This window comes from Nicotiana tabacum, chromosome 16, assembly GCF_000715075.1.
Source record: "Nicotiana tabacum cultivar K326 chromosome 16, ASM71507v2, whole genome shotgun sequence".
Taxonomy (NCBI): domain Eukaryota; kingdom Viridiplantae; phylum Streptophyta; class Magnoliopsida; order Solanales; family Solanaceae; genus Nicotiana; species Nicotiana tabacum.
Window position 1 is genome coordinate 138729790 of NC_134095.1, and position 11539 is coordinate 138741328.

The 11539-nt window shown below is 34.0% G+C and overlaps 2 protein-coding genes across 2 annotated transcripts; one reads left to right on the plus strand and one right to left on the minus strand.

The window, feature by feature from the left end:
* The first annotated feature begins 4468 nt into the window (after window positions 1–4468).
* On the plus strand, window positions 4469–7270 carry LOC107766931 (MLP-like protein 34). Its single transcript, XM_016585835.2, has 3 exons — window positions 4469–4731; window positions 5379–5816; window positions 6527–7270. The coding sequence occupies exons 1-3, from the start codon at window positions 4545–4547 to the stop codon at window positions 6799–6801; spliced, it is 900 nt and encodes a 299-aa protein (XP_016441321.1). The 5' UTR covers window positions 4469–4544; the 3' UTR covers window positions 6802–7270.
* Window positions 7271–9604: 2334 nt separating this feature from the next.
* On the minus strand, window positions 9605–11310 carry LOC107766937 (protein C2-DOMAIN ABA-RELATED 7-like). Its single transcript, XM_016585848.2, has 3 exons — window positions 11123–11310; window positions 10940–11035; window positions 9605–10157 (listed from the first exon to the last, which is right to left on the minus strand). The coding sequence occupies exons 1-3, from the start codon at window positions 11228–11230 to the stop codon at window positions 9858–9860; spliced, it is 504 nt and encodes a 167-aa protein (XP_016441334.1). The 5' UTR covers window positions 11231–11310; the 3' UTR covers window positions 9605–9857.
* Between the last annotated feature and the right edge of the window lie 229 nt (window positions 11311–11539).

Below are 11539 nucleotides of genomic sequence, written 5' to 3' on the forward strand. Positions count from 1 at the left end.
GTGTGTAAAAGTGCAGAAGGGTCGTGCCCTTTATAGTGTAGAAAGCAAGTAAGAAAATGTAAGAAAATAATTTCGAAATCAATCACAAAAGGTCTCCCTTCAATTAAGGGATTCTGATTTCAAACGGGCAAGATAATTAAGGAAAGAGTTTGATCAAAATATTTTTCAAAGTAGTACAAGAAGGGTAAATACACAGAAGTTATTTAAGGAAAGAGTTTGATAGCAACACAGTTTATGCAAATAAGGAAAGGCAATCAATCAACAACGAGTAAAAAAAATCAGAAATTGTGTTTTGGTATGAATGAATCCAACCAAAAAGGTGAAGAAAAGTTTAATTAAAGAAAAATCAGTAACAATCAATCGATCCTTATTAAAAGAATTTCTGAATCAATCACAAATTGGTAAAACCCTTTCTTGAAGGAAGAATTCATCATAAATAAAGTGCACAGAAATGTGAATCAAGAAAGAGTTGTCAAACTAATTAGAAAAGCTTAGCATAGAATAGTTCAGAGTCAAAGAAGTTCGAGTTCAGTACAAAGACTCAAAATGAGTCTGAGAAACCTAGAGTTCCAAATAGAACCGTAGTCTCAAACACAAGATCGAAACTCGCCAAAAACCCCAAACCCTAGGGTTTTCAACTTGAGTCAGATACAGAGAAAAGAAGACAAATAACGGAAACATGCTCAGAGGTCTTCTTTCAGGGATTCATGTGAAATTAAACAGATAAAATAGCAGGTTCAAGGCAAATAGAATGAAGAACTGATTTGAAGCATAGAGAACACATTTTAAGAAAGGCTTGTGACCTAAACAAGTTTAAAAGAGAAAAGAGGTAGTATAAACTTAGGAAAACAGTAGAGGGAACGTGTGGAGAGAGAACTCAAACAAGGTTCAGTAAAAGCAAACAAAAACTTAAGGACTCAATAGGAGATGCATACAGTAGAAGAACACAAAATACTGGAAAAAGATAGCAAAAGAACATATAGGAAAACACAACGAGATGAACATGTGAGCATGGTGTACAAGCACAGTAGAACACAAAGCACGAAAGAATCATGTATAGTAGAAAGAAAGCAGAAGAAAAACACATGCGTGGTAGAAAAGAAACATATGAACATAGTGTAGACAAATACACATAAAGAAAAGAAAAGGAAGAATCAGAAAGACATTTTGAAATTTTTTCAGAAACCCTAAATCGAAGAGAAGTAATTTTTGAAAGAAAATTAGGGAAAACATTTAAGAACTCAGTAGAGCACAGACATAGCATAGATTTTTAAAAAATAATCAGAGAGAACCTCGAGTAGCTGGGGTTTCAAAGAAACCCTAGAATGAGAAAGGCTTGGAAAAGTCCGATCTTGAGTCGGAAAGGTTAGAACCAGGCTCGAAATGCTTTGGATGTGCCGGAGCAAGGCCGGAAAGGTCTCAAAATCATGGATTTGAGAGGATCTGAACGGACACCATTGAGGTCAGACCTCAAAACTTCGAACCCCAAACGTTTGAGGGTGGAGGGAGGTGAGTACAGACTATCCATGGCCTGAGAAGCCATGGATTCCAATGAGGTTGTGGTCGGAGAGGATGAGAGAGGCTATGGTTCCAGGAACCTTCAAGAGAGTTTGAGAGAGGGAGAGTATTCAAAGGCGGCCAACTGATTGAAATGAGGGGATTAGGTTAGGGTTGGGGAATTAAAAGGCAAGGGGCGATCATGGCCGTTGATCAAAATGATCAACGACCTAGATTGAAAGAAGGACCGGGCAGGTTAATTGGTTGGGTCGGGGTCGGGTTAAAATTGAAATTGGACCGGTCCAATTGGGGTCAAGATTGGGTCAATTGGAGGGTCAATTTTGGCTATAATTGAAACAAATTGGGGTTATATATTAAATAGCCAGTTTTTCCCTTTTATTTTACAAAAAATAGTAAAAATGATTTTGAAAACAAATTAAAAGCACTGGATTAGTTAATAACATATAAATATTAATTTAAAAATACTTTAACCACTTTTATGATTATAAAAAATGCTATTAAATTTTAAAGTAGGCTAGAATTGCAATTATATACAATTTAGCTTTAAAAATACCAAATAAATTTGTAAAAATATATAAAAATTACATTAACAATATTTTGGTATAAATATGGGAATAAAATAAATTATTAACCAAAATTGATGATTTTGGGAGTAATTATTGATTTTGTACTGCTAAATGGATAATAAATTGGTTTTTAAAAATATATTAAAAATTGGGAGAAATACTAAAACATTTGGGCAAGCTTATATATGTGTACATATGTTATTTTGAAAGTATTTTGTATATATGAAAAATATACATGGAAAAATTGGGTATCAACAACGGGCTGTTCGCCAGTGGTTGTTGTGATGTCTACTTGTGCATTGTTTCTGTTCTCCCTTTGGACGGATTTGTCGAGTATGTTGTTTAGAGTGTTTGTCAACCACTCTTCTAGTAGTTTTTTCACAGCTGGTGGTGCTTCCTCGGCTGTTGACGTGGAGGCTCCCCTTTCACGTGAAGTTGTTATGCTTTCACGAGGGGGAGGTGAAGCACTCCGCCTGGGCGTAGCATTTGGCAACCCGTTCTCATTGTCTTCATTGATGGTGTTCAAGATGTTGGTAGTGACATCTGCTATTGCTTTCAGTCTCGCATCTCCTTTTCCTGCCATCATTAGTTTGTGCAAACGTAGAAGAAATGTGTTTTTTTTATGATCTAGAAAGGACTATAGTTTTAACTAATAAACTCCCACAGACGGCGCCAAATTGTTTGAGCCAGTAATTGCTAAACCAATTAATAATTAGTTAACGAGGTGAATCTCAGTTAAACTTAATGAATTCTAGACCAAATAGAACGAGATCATTGTATAACCGAGTAGAATTCAGGAGCATTAAATAGTGAGCTCAATATGCCAATGATTGACAAAACATACAATATCATGAATGTGTAATAAATGCAAGAAATGACAAAGGTTGTAGTGTGAAAGAATTGGCACCCAATGATTGTATGACTGGGTACTTCCTTTCTCTGATGACGTGGTAAAGTAAGCAGTCAATATGTGATTGAGATCTTGAGATTTATGAATAAAGGTTGAATAATATGTGCTTGAACAAGATGAATAAGACAATTCTTTAGTGTATTCTTTTCTCAACTTTACATTATCTCTTAGTTCTCAAACAGGCAGATCTCTTTTTGTTCTTTTTCTCCTCTTATTTATAAGGGACATTCCCAAAAAATCCTAAAAAGTACAGCATAGAGAATATACGAACGAATATTCTTTATGTCCATTTTTTAACTTAAGTTACCGTTACTACCCTATCTTAGCTGCCCGCTTCTAGCATCGACCTTTATGAGGATGACCTTCAGTCGTTGTGTCGTGGTCGACCTTTTCATTTGCCTTGTTAATCCGATATTGTGGTTACCAAATTTTGACCTATACACAATCCACTCTAATCTCTTAAAAAAACAAAACAAAAAAAAGCCTCGAAATCCGAATATCATATGTCAGCACGCGAAACGCGCCACGAACTTCGCCTTAGGCTGCACGTCGCGAGCTCAAACGCGGGGAAATAATCTCGCGTCGCCTGCTTTGTACTTCGCTGCTTCAACAATTTGCTGCCAACTGCTTTTGCTCCTTCACATGCAATTGTCCCTACTAATCTTCTCTTTCTTTCCTTAATTTTTGCATGTCTTTTGTGTGTATATACCAAGTTGGAATATTTATGCACACGCCCCCATTCACCGTTTACTAATATTACTAATATATAAGATAAGGTAAAAGCAAGTGTGAAACTACAAGCTAAAAACAAGCGTGCCAAATGTTATATTTCACAAAAGGTAAAAAAACGAAGAACCAATCCTGAGACTAGCGTGCCCACTCTCCAAAAAAAGAAGAAGAGGTGGCTCATGCCAGTGAAAGAAGCAATAAAAGAAAAGTCTGATTCCTCATCCAAAATCAATTTTTAAAATATTTTTAACCAAAGTTTTCTTCTTCCCACATTTTATTTGTCACAATTCAACGCCATAGTGCACATGATAATATTAGCTCTCCCAACCTTGAGCAAATTTTTCCATTTCAATTCATAGTTGTCCTATTTCACCAAAAATCAATTAATTAGCATAATGATCATAAATTGAATAATATTAGGAATAATCAATATAATACAACATAAAAGCGATAAAAATATGAGTAAGTTAATATTAAAACATATGAAATTATGTATATTGATTCTCCCAATTAAAGTACTCTTGAAACTTTGGTCAAAATATATTGCTGCTCTATTTTTGATTAAAATATTCTTAAAATTGATTAGTCAAATAAAAATTATTACTTTAAAAAAAAAAAAATTCAAACTTTTCTAAATAAACAAATTTTGAAAGATGGACCAAACAAGCCAGTAAACGAAGAGCCACTTTTTGTCTAAGGAAAAAAAATACAAATAATCTAGACATACATTTCCTAACTATAAAAGCCACTCATATATACAATGATAAACCACACCACTTAATATAACATTGTAACATATCAATCCGAGAGAGAGAAGAGAGATGAGTCTTGAAGGAAAGTTGGTTTCTGAGATAAACATCAAGTCCTGTGGTGATGTATTTCATGAGATCTTTAGGTATAGACCACACCATATCTCTACCATGTCTCCTGATAAAATCCAAAATGTTGACATTCATGAAGGTGACTGGGGAACTGTTGGTTCTGTGATTTTTTGGAACTTCACTCACGGTTAGCAATCACTACTCTCCTAATAAAATATTATGCACGTTTAATTCACTGATTGTTATAATGTAAGTTCCTGTTTTCTTTTACTTTTTACACGTTAAAGATGAGCAACAAATTCAACAACCGGTCGTAGTGCCTGGAGGCGCATCTAGGAATTAAACTCGAATTAAGCTCTATGGGCAGAGACGGACCCATGATTTAAACTTTATTGGTTCAACTCTTATTGAAATTTAAATGAATTTTTACATATAAGTTTATATTTTGCGTTGAAAGTACTGGATTCAGATGAATTAAATGCAGCATTGCTACATCCGGTGACCCGGTTAGCCAGTATCTAGTGCTTCTGGGATTGACGATCACATATTTATGTCATAGATAGATTTAAATGTATATTTCAGAACCCACTCTTTCAACTCATAACGTACAGTACCTAAATTCTAAATCTGTCACATAATTGGATTATACATGTATTTAAAGAGGATCACAATTAGACGGTTGATTCATTGTTTACTTTTCTAACCGATATATACATAGATTATATACTTATATACAGTTATATACATACTATATTTGGATTATGCATAGCGGTTGGGTTGACGATTATTAGGTTAATTCTAAGACTAACTGAGCTTTATTTTTGTATATTACAGATGGAAAGGAGAAGGTCGCAAAGGAGATAATTGAAGAAATAGATGAAGAAAAGAAGCTGGTTAAATTCAAGGTGATAGGGGGAGATTTACTGGACTTTTACAAATCATTGTACCTCACTGTTCATGTTGAAACAAAGGGTGAAGACAACTTGGTTACTTGGATCTTGGACTATGAGAAGTTGAATCCAGATATACCAGATCCACATACATTAATGGAATTCTGTCTTAATGTTACTAAAGATATTGAAACTCATCACTTAACAGGGAAGTTAGAGTCTGAGATTGAAATTAAGTCTGATGGAGATGTGTTTCATGAAATATTTAGGTATAGACCACACCATATCTCTACTATGTGCTCTGATAAGATTCAGAATGTTGATATTCATGAAGGTGAATGGGGAACTGTTGGCTCTGTAATCTTTTGGAACTACGTACATGGTAAGTTAACATTCTACTTAATTGTTACCAGTTCCCTGCACCTTATATGTAGAGGTAACTGTGTTTGGTACAAAGGAAAATATTTTCCTAAAAATTAATAGTTTTATCACTTATTTTTTTCATGTTTGCTTGATGAGCGAAATCTTTTTTAATTTTTTTTTAGTGTTTAATTAGTGAATAAAAAAAATTATTTTTTTCAAATATAGTAGAATTTAGGTTAATTTTTTTTTAATGTTTAATTAGTGAATAAAAAAATATTTTTTTTTCAAATATAGTAGAAATTAGGTAAACACTATGGGACAGGGAGCAAGCGTTGGGGTTGGATGGTTGGGGTGGTTGAGGGTGGAGGAATGGGCGAGGTTGAGGGGGTGCTAGGAGTGCGGTTGGGGGGTTGAGGGTGGGTGGTCACGGGGTGGGGGGGTGGTTGAGGGTGGAAGGATGGGCAAGGTTGAGGGGGTTCTAAGGGTGCGGTTGGGGGTTTGAGGGTGGGGTGGTGGGTGGGGGTTCATTGGCTGCTGTATTTGGGCATAGTACAAGTTACCATCTAAGCTTGGACTAATAGTCCAAATTAACCTATAAAAAATTATGAAAACATAATAAAGGATAAAATTATTGGGTTTGGTTGGTTAGATATGACAAATAAAAGAAAAATATTTGGTTAGTTGGATTTGGTAATTAAAGTTTTTTTTTTTGATTATTTTTGTCTGTAGATGGGAAAGAGAAGGTTGCAAAGGAGATAATTGAAGCCATAGATGAGGAAAAGAAGTTGGTTAAATTCAAAGTGATTGGAGGGGATTTGTTGGAGACATACAATTCATTTTATCTCACAGTTCATGTTGAGACCACGGGTGAAAACAACTTAGTTACTTGGATATTGGAATATGAAAAGAAGAATTCAAAAGTCCCAGATCCACACACTTTAATGGAATTCTGCCTCAGTGTTACCAAAGATATTGAAACTCACCATCTTAAGTGTGATACATAAATCCCATATGCTTGGAATTAAGCTGCTGTCTTATGAAGTAGAGCCGTGGAAACAGCCTCTTGCAGAAATGCAATGTAAGGTTGTGTATAATAGACCCTTGTGGCTTGATCCTTTCTCGGACCTCGCGTATAGCGGGATCTTAGTACACCGGGCTACCTTTTTTTTCTTCTTTCTTATGAAGTCTAATAATAACGTGTGTTGTGATTAATGGGTGTGCTTGAAAATGTCTGCTATATGTAGAAAAAATAAACATAAAAATGAGTGAATATGTAACTTCTGATTTTGTTGTGGATTGAACAACAGTTTGTGAATTTGTGTTGATACTGATTACTGTGGATGTAATATTTTATCATATTAATTCCAAGGTAAAAAACATGAAAGTATGTAAATTGGATAGAGAATAACTATGCAGTGTGCTAGCTGAATGATGACTCTTGGACTTTGAATTCAATACTACTCTTTCCGTTTATTTTTACTTGTCGACTATATCAAAAATATATTTTTATTTTTATTTGTTCATTTTAACAAATCAAGAAAAAGACAATTATTTTTTCTCTTTTACCCTTATTATTAGTTACTCATTTTTCAATACTTTTTGAAATGCTATCAATATTAAGGCTAAATCGTAAAATATAAAGTTTATTTTTTTTAAAGGGAGTACAAAGTTAAAAGTGGACAATTAAGTATTCCTATCACTTTTTTTTTTGGCTTTCTGAAACCAATGTCTGTGCTTTTCTTCTCTCTTTTTTTTTTCTGATTATTTTTTTTAAAAAATCCACTATGTATGCATAGGGAATCTGGAAAGGAGAAAATAGAAAGGGATGTACTCATGAAACATATACTCTCTCTTTCAATTTATGTGAACCTATTTTCTTTTTGGTCCGTGCCAAAAAAAATGACCTCTTTCCTTATTTGGAAACATTTACTTTTATACAATGATTTATAGTCACACAAAATATATGTGTCTCATTTTATACCACAAGTTCAAAAGTCTTTTCTTTTTTCTTAAACTCCGTGCCCAGCCAAATGAGTTTAGATAAATTGAAAGGGAGGGAGTACTTATTACTGTGGGGGAAGCTTCTGTCGAGCAAAACACTGAATTGTCTATAAGTTTAGTGTATATATGGTTCCAAGGGAGTTTTTGTTTTTAAATTAGGGGTCGAAAGAGGAAAAAAAAAAAGAAAAAAGAAAAAATATATTGTGCTACCGTAAAGGTTTGAACCCTCCACCTCAATTGTGAAAGACAGATAATTTAAGAAGAGTTAAAATTGTGTGTTAGAAGAGTTACTTTTGTGGTTTGTATAAAAAATATGTTGGGTTTTTAAGTTTATTTTAGCTTAAAAGAAGGTGAATGAAAAATGGAGGGAAAATGATTATAGTATTTGCTCTATTTGATAGTTTGCAAGTAAATTTTAGGCGTGAGGATTGAATTGTTTGAGATTCGAATTTCACTTGCAAAAAAAAAAAAAAAAATTGAGTTTTTTGTAGCAAAATTTGTCGGGAAAAAAAAAAAATTGCGTTTAATTTTTGAATTGAAGTTGGATCTTGAACATGTAGTTTAAGTCTTTTCCTCGTGAAATTTTTATTATATTACTGCATATCTCAAAAAGTCCGAGGACACAAAATCTCAAGTGACCCTATGTAAAAGCAAAATAGAAAATGTAGCTAATTATGAACTAGTTATTTCATCGTTTAAGAATATATACAATATTAATATCTTCAAAAGAACTCATCAACGTCCGGATATATTCACAAGTAGCCTCTACCTTAAGACTTCCATCTTCTTTTGTGTGATGTGCACAACATATTTTGGTCTCACAAGATGTGAACTTATGATCGACCATTCTGTAGATCTCTCTCCAAATCTTCAAAATTTTCCCACAAATTCTCAACACCCATAATTTTCTTTTTTATGTAAAAACCTACAACTTTCCAAACAAACACTACCAATTTTCTTTTCGATTTTCAACTTTAAATAATTGCTTTCCAACATAAAACAAAAAAATTGCTTTCCAACTTCAAAAAAAATCCTGGAAGGCCTTGTGCGATACTCCACGAATCAAGCCTAAACGCTAACATTAGTATTCCATTTAATACTTTTTTTGGTTTAAATATTTGATACAAAGAACTTATTAATATGATTAATTTGAATTTACATAGGGCTATTAAAGCAGAAGCGTTACCAGAAATTTTCAATTCTCTAAATTAAGAGTCGAGAGATTCTCATCTATCACACTATATCCTTTGACGATCATTGAATACTTATTATCTTGTTCTTTGTATATTTTGAACCTGCAAGATTTTGTTTTTTGGTACGAAAGATAAATATGCATTTAACTAATAAACGAGGTACTACATAGAGGATGATGCATCGGGAGCATCATATCATTGTTTCTAGGTTGGCTAATATTACACATAAGATCAGGAACTAAGTTTGAACAGAACATAGAGGTTTAGGAAAGGGAGAAAACTTACTACCATAAAAGTGGCCATACGAATTCTGATAGATCATTGGGGGAATTGCCTCTTCGTAAGCTCTAGGGAATCAATCCTTAGAGTTAATTTCAGAGGTCGTTTGGTGCATGAAATAAGAATAAATCCCACAATAGAATTTATGATTAACTTTATCTCATGTCTGGTTTAGAATATTATCTAATCCCAAGACAATTTTCACACTAACTGTGAAATTAGTTATCCCATATAAAATCTGGGATAACTAATCCCACAGAATATCCCACCCCATGAAATATCCAAGTGAATAGTAATTATACCAAACGACTCCTCTGGGTACAATTACTATTCACTTTCAGAAGCAACCATCTTTATTACAACAAAACTAGGATGGCCTAATTACAGTTGAAATTACATAAAATTAGGATTACATTAAATTCCATCATCCAACAAAGTAATTTTATTACAACAAAACTAGGATGGCCCTGTATATTATATTACATAAAGCCTAGCAAATCCCAACTATGATTTGCACATTTATCAATTAGAATGACCTAATAAAAGGCTCATTCCAAGACTTATATATAACCTTCTACGAAGCAAGATTATGGGAAGAATGTATCCTCAGAAATCCTTTTAGGGATCACCTCAATTTGCACTTCCACTTCACCACATTCCACATTTTGCAGCATAAGGGTCATGTCTTGTATCATTTTACCATTTTCCCATATAATGCAGCTTTCCTTAGTCAGGCAATTGTCTCTGCTTGGCTGAACTCTGTCAACTTCGACGCCATTCGGAAGGCATTGATTGCTTATATTCAAAGCTTCCAGATATGGTTTGATGTCTATCTTTGCTTCCCCAATTTTGTCATCTCTAGTGAATGTATCTTTGTCATACACAGTCTGAAATACCACCACCATCAAATTATAAATTACATCAGAATATTTACAAAAAAGAAGAAGCCACATACTCTATAGGAGTCTTAGGCCTATTTAATTTTAAAGTTTACTTCTGTGCACTAACGGTGTAAAAAATATTAATCATATATAAGGTAACTACAGGTAAAATCTCTATGATACGCATTAATTTAAAACCTGCTAAAAATCGTATACTAACTTGCAATCACAAGTTAAAATTTACTGATGGTGTGAATCCTAAGTGCTAACTTTGAACTTTAACATACCACTTCTACTTTAGGACAAACCTATTATGATACCGAACAACAACATCAACAATAATATACCCACTATTATCCAATAATATACAACTATTCTTAATACGTATGATACCGAATAACATACCATTGTTCTTAATACATATATGTCAAAATCCATAAAAACTAATACAATATTGACTTTGACTTCGAAGATATGGAAGCCAGGTTAGCTTTCACTATAATGGAACTGCACGAAATAAATTATAGCTGTAAAATAATGTAAAAAAAAGCAATCAATGTACAAGGCATCTCGCGTTCACGCATGATCTGAGAAGGACCGCACTCCAAGGAGTATAATATAGACAGCCTCCGCTAAATTGTGAAATAATGTCTCTAGAAAAATGTTACCGGAGAATCAAAACAAAAAAAGGTACAATGAAAAAAATCTACTTCCAGTAATCATCATAATATACCTAATCATGTTTGCATGAACTTTAGATACAATGAAAAATGAAAGAGAATACTCACCAAAACAACTGGAACATTTGGATATTTCAGTGCAAGGGTTAATTCATCATTCCAGACAGGGTTGCAGTTGTTCTTCTTACAACTAGTCTTCACTCTCTGTAAGACAATTGCAGAACATCAGTATTCACAACCTATACATAACATTTCAAAAGGCACATAAATTACAAGAAATAACATATATACCTGTTCATCCATAGTGACAACAACATAAGGATCACTATGAAATGTATCTTTGAGCGGCAGATTAATGCCTCTCTGCACCCTTATTTTAAGAAGTCCCAACATCTCCATTTCCTTTCCTTCCTTTTTTCTAATGGAAATCCAAAATGGTTTTGCAATTTTGACTTAACTGATTTATACAACAATATATATATTAAGGTGGAAGATACAAGAAAGAGAATAGGACTTCCACTTAAGGCTATATTGTGGTCGGGGCTCAGGCCTAAATGGGCCAAACGAGCCTGGGCTTAGGCGGGCCGGGCTGAGGCGGTTCCGGACCAAATGAGTGGAACCGGCCCACTGCGGTCTTAAGCCAACATGGTCCCGGGCTAAATGGGTAGGGCCCGCGTGCCTAAACGGGCTTTTTCGTTCCAGGCTATT

Coding starts and splice junctions, on each gene's coding strand:
- LOC107766937 (XM_016585848.2), bottom strand. CDS start 11,230: ATGGAGATGTTGGGACTTCTTAAAATAAGGGTGCAGAGAGGCATTAAT. Junction 11,036..11,122: donor TTGTCACTATGGATGAACAG/GTATATATGTTA, acceptor ATTGTCTTACAG/AGAGTGAAGACTAGTTGTAA. Junction 10,158..10,939: donor CAAATGTTCCAGTTGTTTTG/GTGAGTATTCTC, acceptor GTGGTATTTCAG/ACTGTGTATGACAAAGATAC.
- LOC107766931 (XM_016585835.2), top strand. CDS start 4,545: ATGAGTCTTGAAGGAAAGTTGGTTTCTGAGATAAACATCAAGTCCTGT. Junction 4,732..5,378: donor TTTTTGGAACTTCACTCACG/GTTAGCAATCAC, acceptor TGTATATTACAG/ATGGAAAGGAGAAGGTCGCA. Junction 5,817..6,526: donor CTTTTGGAACTACGTACATG/GTAAGTTAACAT, acceptor TTTTGTCTGTAG/ATGGGAAAGAGAAGGTTGCA.